Genomic DNA, 14,001 nt, shown 5'->3' with positions numbered 1-14,001 from the left:
AAAAAAAAGATGCTCCAAGTTAGATGATTTTGGATCATGTAACTTAAACCTACACCTCACTCCTTGCTTCTGTCAGGCAGATGATACATTTCTGACACACTTGAAGTGGTTACTATGGAAAAGACTAATTATTAATAATATTTTCTTTCCTGCATACACATGCTCTTCTAATTCTAAAACAGTAACCAAGTTTCATCTACATCACTAATACAACACTTCAAGGCTACTTAATTTAAATTCAGAGTAATCTTGTATGAATACCTTATTTATTCAGTCTGACTGTAAAGTCTAAACTTATAAAAATATAGAGCCATATGCCAACTGGAAGAAACATAACTATATTTGCTTAAACTGACATAGAATGCATAAAATAGGAACAAGCCCCTGAAAAAAAAGAAATCAATCAAATTTCTTAGTTGAACCTGTATCAGAAATCATGAATAAAATAATATGAATAAAAATTCACCAATGGGGCAGCTATTTGTTACAGTAACCATGACTTAAGTGTCAAACAACTTCCCCCCCTCCAAAAAAATTTCAGAAATAAATTGTCACACCTATCCAATTTCCACAAGTAGTCAAAGTTAATTCCTGACAAAAGCTGTTGAAACACATGTAGAATATATAAAGCAATAACTAACTGAAAATTAACATAAAAAGAAAGGTAAATGGTTTGGTGGGGTTTTTTTGGGTTTTTTTTTTTGTTTCACATGCTGGTTCTGTATTTGATTTTGTCAGTCTACATTAAGTCAGAATTGTAAGATCTCCCACCTTACAGAAAACCAAGCAAGGACTTATTCATAAATGTAAAGGACTTAACATTCATTCAACAAAATTATTACTTAAAATTTACATTACTAAACTGAATAAGGAACACTAATGCTGTTTAACGACAAAAAGCAACATTTGGAAAGCAAATAATCTAAATCACTCTCAATATTTTGATAATAATAGCCAGTTCAAGCAAAAAATACACAATCACAGTGCCACTGAATTTTTCTATAGCTACTTACAGCAACGTTGTATTCCCATATCATCCTCCAGAAGTCTATGACTGTATTGGCTAAGGGTCCCTGGGTAGCAACATATGCTTTTGGCCCATGTACTCCCTGGGGTTGCAGAAAGGAACCATTAATGTTTAAAAAGAACATTTATCCGCACTGAATTATAAAAGGTTTTGGGTTACAGCGGTATAAAATTAGAATATCCTTTATATATATATATATATATAACAGGAAGGGTGAATACAAAACATAATACAAAACATGACTCCTAATTACATTAGTGGGAATTTAGCTGGTAATCTCAAGGGAGCCCAAGATCACAACAGCTACAGCACTGCCAGAGACTGTCACAGGAAATAAGTATGTTCAGATTCTGAAGATTCCCTTTAAGTCTGCATTTTCTTTGTTGCTCAAACATTCAGTGATGAAAAATTGAAAATCTTTCTGTAAAAAAAAATCCTCTTGAACAAATTTAAGTTCCTCCCTCTCTGTAATAAATTTCAAAAATATAAAATTTTAGAATTTGTTTTATATTAATTTTCAGTACATTAACGTTCAGATTTTCAAGCTAAACATTCATCCTGGAAAATTTACTGCAGGAAGATTTAGATTTTACTTGTTTCTGAAAAATAAATATTGTGTAGGATCAGCATCAGAATAAAGCTACAAAGACAGCTCAAGATATTAATACTTTGAAACAAAATTGTAACAGGCTTTTAGTCAAATTCTGGCTTCTCTTTAAGAATGTTAGATTAATTCCATTGCCATTGTTAGATTAAGAATGTTAAAATATTAATTCCATTGCCACACTTCTTCCATTAACAGAGTGAAATGTACATTAACATACACAATTTGTCAAACATCTCATTTATGGTTCATAAAAATGTTTCCTGAAAAAACAACTGCATCTGAATTTTCCCACGGTATAAATCTCCAATGCACTTGCCTGCCACTTTAAAATTAAGCATTTTACATTATATTTCCACTTAGGAGTAAAATCAAAGCTTTAAAGATTGTGTTTTAAATGGCATTATATTTGCAAATTAATTCAAATCATAATAAAAGAATAGCTTCCCTTACAGCTTTAAATCTTATATTGGACTATAATATTAAAGCTGCACTGACAAGAAAAAAAAAAAAAAGCTTAAAAATAATAGAACTGTTAAACGAGTAGCACATACCTTAATAAAGTTTGCATTGATGTAGTCTGAATCTTGTGGGGGAGTTTTTAAAGTCAGTTTAACTCTACTGTGATCAACTGAAAAAAAAAACCAGACCAAAATACTTTTTTGAACAAGGATTACAACACATTGAAATCAATATAGAACAGTAAAGATAATAGATACAGTACATTAAAGAACATATTCCAAAGGTAAGTCACACAAGCAAGTCAATACATTTGATTTATGGGTAAACCAAGTCAGGTAGTGAGTGGCAAGCGTAGCAGCTCCTACTGCTATGTGCTTCTGATGCTCAAGTTCACAGGGTATCACCTGGAATTCCAAGAGCAATTCATTACCAAGAGGCAAAATACAATTAATCAGAAGCCAGCAAAGCTGCAGTTACACAACACTAACACAGATCACAGTGGTCAGAACTAAGGCACGCTTAGGGAAAGCAGAAAGCACAAAACAGCAGCGCACAGCTCAAGCAGCTGGCAGCTCTCCAAGTCTCTGCCAAGGAGGATTCCATCAGGTATCACAACAGCAAACGGGCACAGACTGACCCCTATCCCCAAATACTGGGCTAGGCTCCTTGCTGGAGCACTTCTGAACTAGAAAGAAGCAGATTCCTCCATTTAGGGGGTTTTGGACATGTCAAGTTTCTGCCTCAAACATTAGTGACTGTCTCAGAGAAAGCTTCTGATTAAATCAGCAGATCTTTGGAGACCAAAATTCTCAGCAATATAAAAATAGCCTTATTATTTGTTGGCAGAATAAGCTAAACATTTTGTTATTCTTTTTGGCCTTAAAATTTTGCATATTTAATATAACAACTTGATTGTTACTAAAATGGTGTAGGTGGTTGGCATGTTTGCCAGTCCTTCCAGCTCTTGTTGATAACACTTATTAGCTATCATATAAAAATTGTTCAGACTATCTCTACACTGCAGGTTCTTTTAGTTAAAAATCCATATCAAAAAGGAAATTATCTTTAAATGGGGCAACAGAAGTATCTGTAGAAACAGCAGCTGCTCAAACAATTTGTTACTTTTTGCTCCCAGGGTCAATTCCTCAACCACAGAACAGCTGCTAAATCTTTGATTAGACCTAAATTCCAGAAAAAGACAAAGAACAAATATATTTCAAAAAAGAAAATACAGTTAGTTGGGTTTTTTGTTTTGTCAAAACATCACTGATAATAAAATAAGGAACCATGCCTAGAAGAAGTAAATGCTAAGAGTTATTTCTATACAGAAAGCTCTCCCGCAAAGCTTGCAAAATGGTGACGTTTTTCTACCAGAGTCCTCATAACATGCAAAAAAATTTGTGTTACCATGTAATGCTTCTTAAAAAAGCACAAGTGCAAATTAGTAGACTTTTAGATCACAAATCTAAAGACAACATGCTCATATAAAGGCCTAGAAAAAACCTTAAAACACACTGAATTGTTACATACTGAACACAGACTGTAAAAGCAAGAACATTCTCTAAGCATGAAATGGCGTCATGGACTTCGTACTAAAAACTGCTTTTAAGTGGCAGAACAGACTAATTAAAGTAGCAGGCTAATGAGGGATCCTATCTTCTCAGCACAGTAGATCCAAAATTCTAGAGCAGTTTCCAAATGTCAACATTGCCATCCTGTCTCTGTGTGCCACAGCTCATCTGTTACAGAGTTTAAGGTCTGGAATAGAATTCCCCCCCAAAAAAATCCACTGCAGTTCTCAGCTTCTGAAGATTAAGTGCCTGGATATAGTTATATAACTTAAAGACTCTGTTCACAAGAACTAATTGGTTCTTCAGGTGACCAGTGAATACCATGTTGCATTTAACTACCATTTGGGATGGCTTAGTAAACTGTAATGCATCTTTTACTCTGAAGCCAGTGTTGAGCTAGTGCTGAGGTACTGATCTCTCTAGTAGCAGTAACAATTTCTGATAAATACAGCACTAATCTCTGATTAAGTTACAAATGTACATTATTTCCTGGATTTACAAGAGATAGGCAAAATATCCATGTCTTTCTCCTGCTTCTCGTTTCAAGCTGATCTGCCATCACTGGAGACTTTGGATGTTTGAGACAGTCACTTAAACTGAAAATACATTTTCCATCTTTGAAGTTCATTCATTTCCCCACTGTGAGCTTTATTCCCTTCCAGATCCCAGTGGCTCAGGTTTTATTTCCACAGGTGACAGATGTGCTCATCTACTGCTGTAGCTGCAGCCAGGCACTGCTGCAGTGCCACTGTCTCACCAGTTCAGCCTGGCTGCTACTATATTGCTCACAATCTACCAAAATGCCAGGACAATCGTAATATGATGGCAATAACAACTTCCTCTCTCTCTTTTACTCTACCTACTAAGCATTTCCTCCCAACTAATAAGCAGAGTAAAATGTACCTGTTGGTGACCTTCTGGGACAAGAGAAGTGGTATTTGTCAGAAGACTACCCTTTAATCTCACTGTCAGCTGTTCAGCTCCAGAAGCACAGTGAGAGCTTCTGAAATATGTGGCCTCAGGAGCTACACTAAGTCAGCATGTAACAGACAGTCTTGTAAATTCAGATCACTGATCTGCAATATCCACATGTTGGTGGGTTTAAAATCTAAATTGTGATCTAACTCTTGCTTTCTGTGTCCACACATTAAAAAGAATTACATTTGGACTCTAGCAAAACAGAAACCAAAGCTAATCCAGACTGACAGTTTTTCAACACCATTTACAAGATACATAGGTATAAATACCTATTTTACATCAAAACAGGTTCCTTAACGTTCCTTAGAATTTCACCTAGAGTATATGCTCACATTTGTTTGTTTTCTGCCATGAATAACATGCTCCCAAGGAAAACATATACTTAAGCATCTAGTAAAGTTCTCAGCTACTCTGCGCTAAAATTAAAGTGTTGGCTCGATACAGCTTCAGAACCAGAACATCTTTATCTTCAGGTGATACCTCTTTTGATAAAACGTAACAATATTCAGTCACTTTGCCTCCCAAGTTAAAAACAAAAATATCTTTCAGCAAATTATCTCAAATTTTGCCTTTCAGTAATAACTAAAAAATAAAATTCAAAATACATGGAGAATAACAAGCCCTTTCCTTTGTTTTCTATCAATGTGTAAATCAGACTTACATGGCAATATATCCTTGTATCTATTCTTTTTAACATTTTCTTCTTTTTCTCCAGTGGCTGTTGGGTAGATCTTCTCTGTTCTGTATTTTGTTGATAATCTTCTTAACCTCTGGAATAAAAGATTTATGTTAAATTTCCAAGCCTCAAGATAAACATCACAAGGGATTAGTTTCATCAAAGCAGATGATCACTTGGATAAAAATCTCTTCTGTCCTTTTACGATATCCACTATAATGAAGTTTAAACACCTAGTTATCCAGTACTTTTAGCACATAAAGAGGTTATACCCAAGTTGATGCCAGCTCTAAGCATCATGAGACATGGAACTTTGGAAAAGCCAGTACAGCACCAGCATGAACTATGGCCATATTTTACTTGGAAATACATTGCCCTGTTGAGTAACAACTGCATTAAGAATACCTGTGAGAAACAGAAACATCTCAGGGTACCTGGAGGAAGAGCACAGCTGGCTCAGGAACAGCTAGCACTTGGCTCTGAGGCACAAAGCTTCCAGCACTGACAACCGAACAGAAACCAAAATCTTGCATTTAACTGGTGCTGACTCCTAACACCCAACTACTGTGGAGTTTCAAGTTCAAAGAAGGAAGGTCCCTGTCTCTCAGGCAGAAGCTATTCACAATTAAGATGAGTGTGCTGTATTGTCAATGTCATTTTTTCCCCTCCATCTATTTCAAATCCTAGAAATGTGAGAGAGTCAAAATCTATAATAATAAAAACCAGCCCCTGCCTTTCAGTAACCTAGGAAATAAGAAGAACAATACAGCTTTCATCATTCCAAACAAGTTAAGCCTCTGCAACCTAAAAACTGAGGAGTAAAAGTTCTCATTGGGAAAAAAAAACAACACCACAAGAGGAGCCAGCAGGGCTTGTTATTTTAAGCTGTGTAGACATCCAGATTTAAAAAGAACACCAAAGAACTAAGAAATTTAACTCTGGTGGTTGCAAACCCAGCCATTCTATTGACACTGACGTGGTGGTGCTGCAAAAGATTATCAAGAGGAAGACTGAAAGTAGCTCTAAACAAGTTTAGAGTCTCCAGTGGAGAGGTGTTCTGCCCCGGTAGAAGGACAGACATTCTTCATGCTTTCCTATATTCAATTCATCATTGTACAACTGAAGACTCAAAACATTCATGATTTGTGCTCTTTTGGGGACGTAAAAAGAAAAAAAAAAAAAAAGAAAGGCAAATCAAGAAGCACCAGTTTTCAATTTTCTTCTCTCCTGCAAGGACTTCATTACAGATTCAATCATTGAACACTAAAAAGAGCAGTAGAATTAGCCTGCAACTACTTTTTTTTCCTTAAAATGAATTTTCTTGAGAAATCTGCAATAGTAATCAATGAAGAAAAACACTAAATATCTGGATGTGTGGTAGTGTCTGACTACACAGTGATCAAGCTGCTAAATATTTAACATGAAAGCATTGTGAGAGTGAGGTACAGGAAGATTCAATTCTTAAAAAGACACAAACAGTTCCTGAAGACCTCACGGTAGACTATGCTCCTCTTTGCAACACTAAAAACAAATTCACAGCATAACCTGAGCACACAGCAGGCAGGCAGAGAAACCTGGTTTGTCACACAGTATACATGTAGAGTACCACTGCACAGAGACTGTCCTACATAACATCGACCTTTCCTAAGTCAAAAAATATCACTTGTGCTAAGACTGAACACACCCAGGAATCTAGAAAAAACCAAATGAATGCACATAATTTGGCTAAGTCAGCTATGAACTGCAAGGCTGAGGAATACTTTGAAATGGACTGTAAACCTCCAATTAAGAGGGGAAAAATAAAAGCAAAAACCAATAATGATACTTTCCAAGCACAGTCATTGATATGATTTTGTTTATTGTTCCAACATGGTTGTGAGTCTTAAAGGGTTTTCCCCTCCATCTTACTGATTATTATAGGGCAAATGTCATGACTCTGATTAAAAGATGTTTAGAGAAAAACTTCTTCTACAAACCATGACTAGAAGCAGAAGTTATTTTACATGAGAAAGAACACACTCAAGGATGTCAGGTTAGGTATGAAAAAGTAGGAAGATAATCCTTTTTGTGTAAGTCCATTTTAAAGGCACGTACTTCCACCAACACAGTTTGGACGATTGTAAGCCAAAAAGGCTCCAGTGACTAGTACCAACTTTCATTTTCTAGAAAACAATGCTATGAGAATCCAGCCCTCTTCCCTACATGACTCAATCTCCCCTGCTCTGCAGTCTGCTAAACAGACCAGAAAGTAGGATTAGTTTAGCCCAGCTCCAAGGCAAAGCCTGGAAATGAAATACAGGTTGATTTTAGCACACATCTGTTCCTAAAATAATTCAGGATCCATGCTTTTAATGCATGTTTGCCAGCTGCTCTCTGACATGGGTAATAGAAGATACCTAAGTACAGTCCTGAGAGCAATCAAAATGAGTAAGGTGCCTTCTTTAAGATTTATAATAGTATCTGCTAAGAGAATAATATCTATTTCATGCTTTGGAAGAGGAAGAATTTACTAAAGAGTAAGGAAAGAATTTTTAAAACTGAGCTTTGAACAGAGTACCACAGGAATGGAAATGTGCCAGACTCAGCAGAGGATTCTGCCTGACACGCAATAGAAAATTCCTCCAGAAGGCTACTGCAGTGTGTGCTGACAGCCTGCTGTGGGATGCAAAGGATCCAGTGCTTCCTAGGTTACAGCCCAGAGTGACCAGGAGGAGGGGAATGGATTCAATAGGAGAACGGGGGTAATGACAGGGCAGAAGAGAAAAGAATTCTGTTCAGACTACACTAGGCTGACAGGACAGGCAGCAAGATCCGTCTCAGCCCGGTTTCAAGCTAGTTCTTAATAAACAACTGTAGAGTACAAGGCAGCACTCATTTGGGTTAAGTCAGTCAACTGCCAAAATGCTTCCCTGAAGATATTTGGGTACCAGCAGCAGGGACATGGCAGGTCCAGCCTGGTGCCTCTGCAGATAACACTGGGCACTTCCGTGGCACTCGCCTGCTCAGTGGGACTGCTGTCCTGGTGCCACAGAAATCTTCACTGCAATGTTCTTTTAAGAGCAAAGAAAATTGTGTAAGAGTAAGCATGATGAGCCATAAATATACACTTAAAGGACTACATTCACAAGGCCTTTAGTTCCAGTCATTAGAAAAGCTCAATTTTAATTCTGCTTATTCATTGTGTGACAGAAGTGGTTTGTGGGATGGTGACAAACACCACATGTGACAGTGGGGAGACGAGTCTTTGAAACTATTTAAGTTTCAGAAACATACTTCCAACTTCCACAGTGGTTTTACAATCTGTACTACAAATCCACTTCAGAGTTTTTACAAAAAGACAAATCAGCTTTTCAAGATGAACTTGTGGAATCCTACCACATTAAGAAGAACTTTGTCCAATCAGTTCGGGAAATACAGATCGCTGACTTTCATTGTCAGTTTAGTTATTTAAGACTTTAGAAAATTTTTAAAGGTACAATGCCTAATATCATAGAAATGCTGTTTGTGGATTAAACAAAGTATTTATATAGCCTACTGAAATTTAAAGAACTCACTTCAAAAGCATAAACTTTATTTAAGATACAAAAGTTCCTTTGACTTCTTCCTGGGCTTCTTTTCAAGGAGAACAAGACAAATACTTCACCAGAGTTTCTGTTATCTCAAGTCTTTAAACTACCTCCTAAGCCTTGTCTGACATTTCAAATTGGCAAAACAAGAGGTAACACAACTGAGACGTTCTCTTGACTCTCCTTTCTGACCATTCCTGAGGAGCAGGACATACCAGAGTGGCAGATGCCAGCTGCTACAGTATCCCGTGACAGCCACTTGCCATGTGACAACAGGCCACAGAACCAGGCTCAGGAAGAGCTCTGCCACCTCTGGCAGTGGTCTCCTGACATTATGCCAATCACAGAGGAACATATTTTGTTCTGCAAAATTTGCCAAAGTGCATTAGGAAACCCTCAAATAAACAAGCAATTAAAGAAAAGCTTCCATAAAAGTTACCTTAAAAATCAGAGCACAAAAGAAGATGCTAGAACACACTTTTAAAATGTTGTATTAATGCACTCATTTAACAAAATACGACAGCTATTTTATAAGGTGGGCATAGCACTTCTCTTACTAACAGGAAAGGAAGAAAAAACCAAGAATTATGTGCAACTCTGGTCTCATTCAAATAATTTAGATAAAGCTTACCAGAGAAGAATACATTCCCTAGTACTTACACAGTGAGAAAAACGTATGGAGCAATGTGAACTAAAATACCACAAAAATTTTAAAATTACTACATCCTGGTTATCTCTAGTCAGATAACCAGGTTTCAGGTTCTGTACCTATGAACGAAGAAATGTCAGAGATGCCTTTGGCAACAGAGAGTCAATGCAGACTTTGGTATCAGTGCTCAAATGGGGCTCTGGCTTCCTAAAACTGCTTTGGTTCCAGAAGTATTTCAACTTGAAGGCCTTGTAAATCCAGCTGGAGTTTTCCTAAACCACCTGCTCATCAGTGAGGTTTCTGGGAAACACCAAGACTAGCTGATGCTAGTAAACTCAGGTGGAGAAATTCTTCCTCTTCCAAAGCATGAAATAGATATTATTCTCTTAGCAGATACTATTATAAATCTTAAAGAAGGCACCTTACTCATTTTGATTGCTCTCAGGACTGTACTTAGGTATCTTCTATTACCCATGTCAGAGAGCAGCTGGCAAACATGCATTAAAAGCATGGATCCTGAATTATTTTAGGAACGGATGTGTGCTAAAATCAGGAATGCAGCTCCAGGTTGCAATAGCAAGGAATAAATGAGCACAGTGAGCACCACTTTGTCTTAGGAGTATTTGTAAAATGGCATACACTTGTGACCCATGTCAATACTTCCCCCTTGATTCCTGTCAGCTTTCAAACAGTAATTGTTTGCAAGAATTCCTAGCCCTCATGAAGGAGGGAAAAAGCCTTCCCAAACACTCATCAAACATGAATGGTGAAAGGAGAATGACTCAGTTTTGTAAAACATCACTGTATCTTAACATTCACAGATGGCTTTGGCTGCAAAAAAACAGGCTAGCAGTCTGCACTGGACCTATCTCTCTGAAACAAAGCCCTGAAAGGAGATTGCAGGCTCAACTGATAGAAGGAGTTTTCATTGCCTTGGCATTCTCTTCTGGCAGCACTGACTAACCCTGGAGCTCTAGGTGCTCCAAGGGAATCTCTGCTGAAGTGATTAATAGACAAGCCTGGTAACCACACTCCCTTGGGAGCTCTGTCTTCAGCATTTCATAGCAGGACTATGATGAGTCCAACAAACCCCACTGCATTCCAGGAAGCTTGTGGGAATAACATAGAAGAAAAATCCCTCCAAAATTACCCAGACAACAGAAAACAGCATTATTTCAGTATTAGATTGTATGGTGTGTTCTTCTGTACCAGAGTTGGACTTCAATGAATCCTTGTGGGTCCCTTCCAGCTCAGGATATTTTATGATTTTACATCATCTTAACTCTCTGATATTTTTTTCTAGAAAGAGGTGAATTCATGTTACTGCACTAATTGGAGATTTCTATCCCTAAAGAAGTATCAGCCAATGAAGACAGTGCTGGTAGGTCCTCATGTAGAGAAGGCAAAATGATAATACTGCAAGCAGCCTGTTAAGGCATACATCCTACTTTCTCTGGTATCACATTAAAACTAGAATCAGGTAAAAAACTCAAACCAGCAGAATTGTTCTCCAGATTTAGGTAATGTCAGAGTAAGACCAACATTTCCCATCTTTCCAAATCTATTTTCCCCCAGAAAATATTAGAATTGGACACATCTCCCACACTATTAATAACTAAAGACTTTAAAGCTTTACACAGACTATCAAAACGTGGGCTGATTGCTTCAAGTCTCCTTTCTTTTCCCTCATTTCTAAAACTATTTTTATACTATTTGCACGTTAATCCTAGTCTAAACTAGCAGTGCTATCAATGACAGTTAATTTATGTTCAGCATTATAGTTAAGCTACATACCCACTGCCCATTTTACAAGGTTGGATAAGACTAAGTAGATCTGTGTTTTGGCAACAAGCAAGGAAATAATCAAGAAGAAGAGAACATTAAATTACTAAAGCATAATCTGGTTTTAGCTAGTAGGTTGCTAATGTATGTTCTGAGATATTTTAGGAAGTCCTGCAGCACACTCATTTAGAATTGGGATTATAACCTCCCATCTCTGAAACATACTGTTTCCTCAGCACACTGACATTATTGCAGTGATTCCTGTGAATACATCACAAGAAGAGAAAATGTGTTGGACAATGAAACAGTAACAGTTCTTTATGGATGATGAGTGAAGAGCATGAACATTTCTATTAGTATGAAAGCACACAATTAGAAGTTTGATTGCTTTGGACTCAAATCTAGGAAGCACCTTGATGCAAAACCAGAAAAGACTAACAGTAGCACACACTACAATAAGCAATTTTTGAGTGTTAGAGCAATTCCAGAACAATTGTTGATAATGCAAAACAGAAATAAGCCTCACATTTTTTTGCATCAAGATGACTTTTTGTCTTCACAATATAAACCCAATTAGTCTATGGAAGCAAAGCAATTGAGAAACAAAGAAACAAAACTCATAAACCAGGGAACCCCCTTGTTTAAAATAATGATTTCAAGTTACTAGATTCTTTTCCTCTTATTTCTTCAGTATTAGGCTTTTTGCATGCTGAAAGCACAGATATATTAAAAGCATCACATTTAATCTGTATTTAAAACAAAAAATGGTTATAGGTCTAGGTAAACTTCTTTTTCAAAAGACATTCTGCTATCCAGGAGAGGTTACCACACTACAAGTCCACTCCATCTTGATAGTCTATCCCCAGACTCTGCCTCTGAAGTAAATCAAATTTTGGCATCCTGGATGCGACACTACACTGTCAGTGAAACATTTGAGTGAAAATTTCCACAGACCACGTCCTTCACCCAAAACAGAGATAAAGTAGATACTTGTCCTCCTCTCTGTTACACACACCAGATTTACTTCAAAACCCAACAGCTCTAATGTAACAGGAACAGATACCAAAGTAACAATGTCCCCAGGACCAGCCCTTGGAGACCTAGAAGAAAGTATCTAAAGGCGAGTTGAGACATTTTCCACAAAGAAACACTCCATAGGTAAGAGGTTTTATTCCAGGTCAATCAGGCAGCAAAACGGAACACAAGACATATTTTTTCATGGCCACAGGAGGGACTGGACCAGTCATTATTTGTGACAGCTTGTCAGCTTCAGTGCTTGTGTCTCAACCAACACAGCATCCTGAAATGCTCAAAAGCACCCTGTGACAAGCATTCACAAGAAAACCTGCACAGCAAATGCACATGAGGTAAAATTCATATCAACAAACAGCATGAGGATCTAAATAAGTACTAGCCTCTATCCTTGAAGAATATTGAGGTTTTTTAACCATATCAATTCTCCCTGAAATATTTCATCATCTATCACCACCTATTACTCCCCAGTCTTTACCATTCCCTTGCCTGCGACTTCATAGTATGTGGCATGAAGCATTAAGATCCATGGAGAATGTATCTTGCTTTTGTTTCTGCTCAGCACCAAAGAAAAGGGGGGGAAGCAACCCAAATTCTCCTCCCTCTTCCTTCACAAGATGCAAAACCCTTCCTCTTTTCCCACGCCTTGGAACACATTTCCTTGAGGTCAGTGTTTGTTTTCCAAGCAATTCATACAAGGTGGGGAAAAAAAAAAAAAAATAAAAGCACCATGACTGAAACAGGAAACACTGAGCTTTCACTCCAAAAGAAGTAAACTAGAATTTCCTACCTGCTAGTCCCCCACTACCAAAGCTGCCATAAATAAAGACACAGGAGAATAGTCTTAGAGCTTTATAAAAACCTTATTTAAGCCTTTTAATAAATCTGCACACACTCTCACACTCCCCCAAAAAAGGTCTGCCATAGCAGTTATATCCTGCCTTCCCAGAAGGGTTTAAACAGCCATGTCTTGCAAATTTATCTGAAACACAGATCCTGCCTTGTAAGACTTTCACTGAGAATGATTTTAAGCTGAAAAGTTGGAGCCTAACAACTGCTCTGGGTAAAATGCAGAACTGTTTGTGCAGTCAAGAAACACTGTACCTGCAATCTAGTTTTGAGTCCAAATTACCTTACTGAAACACCTCTAGAGGTCAGAGGTGCTGTTCCTTTCAGTGGCATCCTCTGGCATACAGTTGAATTTCTATTCAATGACACATGTTTAGTGTTTAATATACAATTTCAATAAAAAATATGCCAGTTTTGTCTTTCACCAGAAGGAGTCTTAACTATTTTTTTTCAAGCAAGCTTGAACCTTTTATAAAAACACAATATCTTTTAGAGACTTTCAACAGCTACAACCTCCACTATTCAGCAGGTAAAACTAGGATACTGATAATATAGTTATGCCAGTTCATAACTGGCAAATAAAACCTCCACTATTTAATAAACAAAAAAGAAAACATTTGACAAACACTGAATCAGTACTTCCATGCAGCAACTCATACGCAGGGAATATATAAGGGATTGTAAAAAAAAAGCTAAGACATCAAATAGAAAATATGCTTCTATTATCTAAAGAAAACATGCTTACAAGTATTTTCACCCTTTCTTTGAGGCTGTGTTTGGAAGCCAAGGTATGTGCTAGTCATAA

The 14,001-nt window shown here is 37.2% G+C and overlaps 1 protein-coding gene across 3 annotated transcripts in view; it reads right to left on the bottom strand.

Moving 5' to 3' along the window:
• Window positions 1-14,001, bottom strand: part of PTPN12 (protein tyrosine phosphatase non-receptor type 12) — a 68,961-nt gene that overhangs the window by 32,543 nt on the left and 22,417 nt on the right. For all 3 annotated transcript variants that reach the window (XM_021548341.3, XM_021548340.2, XM_021548339.2), the window contains exons 2-4: window positions 5,304-5,412; window positions 2,186-2,262; window positions 1,014-1,109 (exon numbers count right to left, since the gene is read on the bottom strand). In XM_021548341.3, the coding sequence (XP_021404016.1) occupies window positions 1,014-1,109; window positions 2,186-2,262; window positions 5,304-5,412 (282 nt within the window). The remainder of the gene's footprint in view (window positions 1-1,013; window positions 1,110-2,185; window positions 2,263-5,303; window positions 5,413-14,001) is intronic.

Source organism: Lonchura striata, chromosome 5 (assembly GCF_046129695.1).
Source record: "Lonchura striata isolate bLonStr1 chromosome 5, bLonStr1.mat, whole genome shotgun sequence".
Lineage (NCBI taxonomy): Eukaryota > Metazoa > Chordata > Aves > Passeriformes > Estrildidae > Lonchura > Lonchura striata.
Note: the sequence above shows the minus strand (reverse complement) of the source record. Positions and strands in the feature narration are given on the sequence as shown.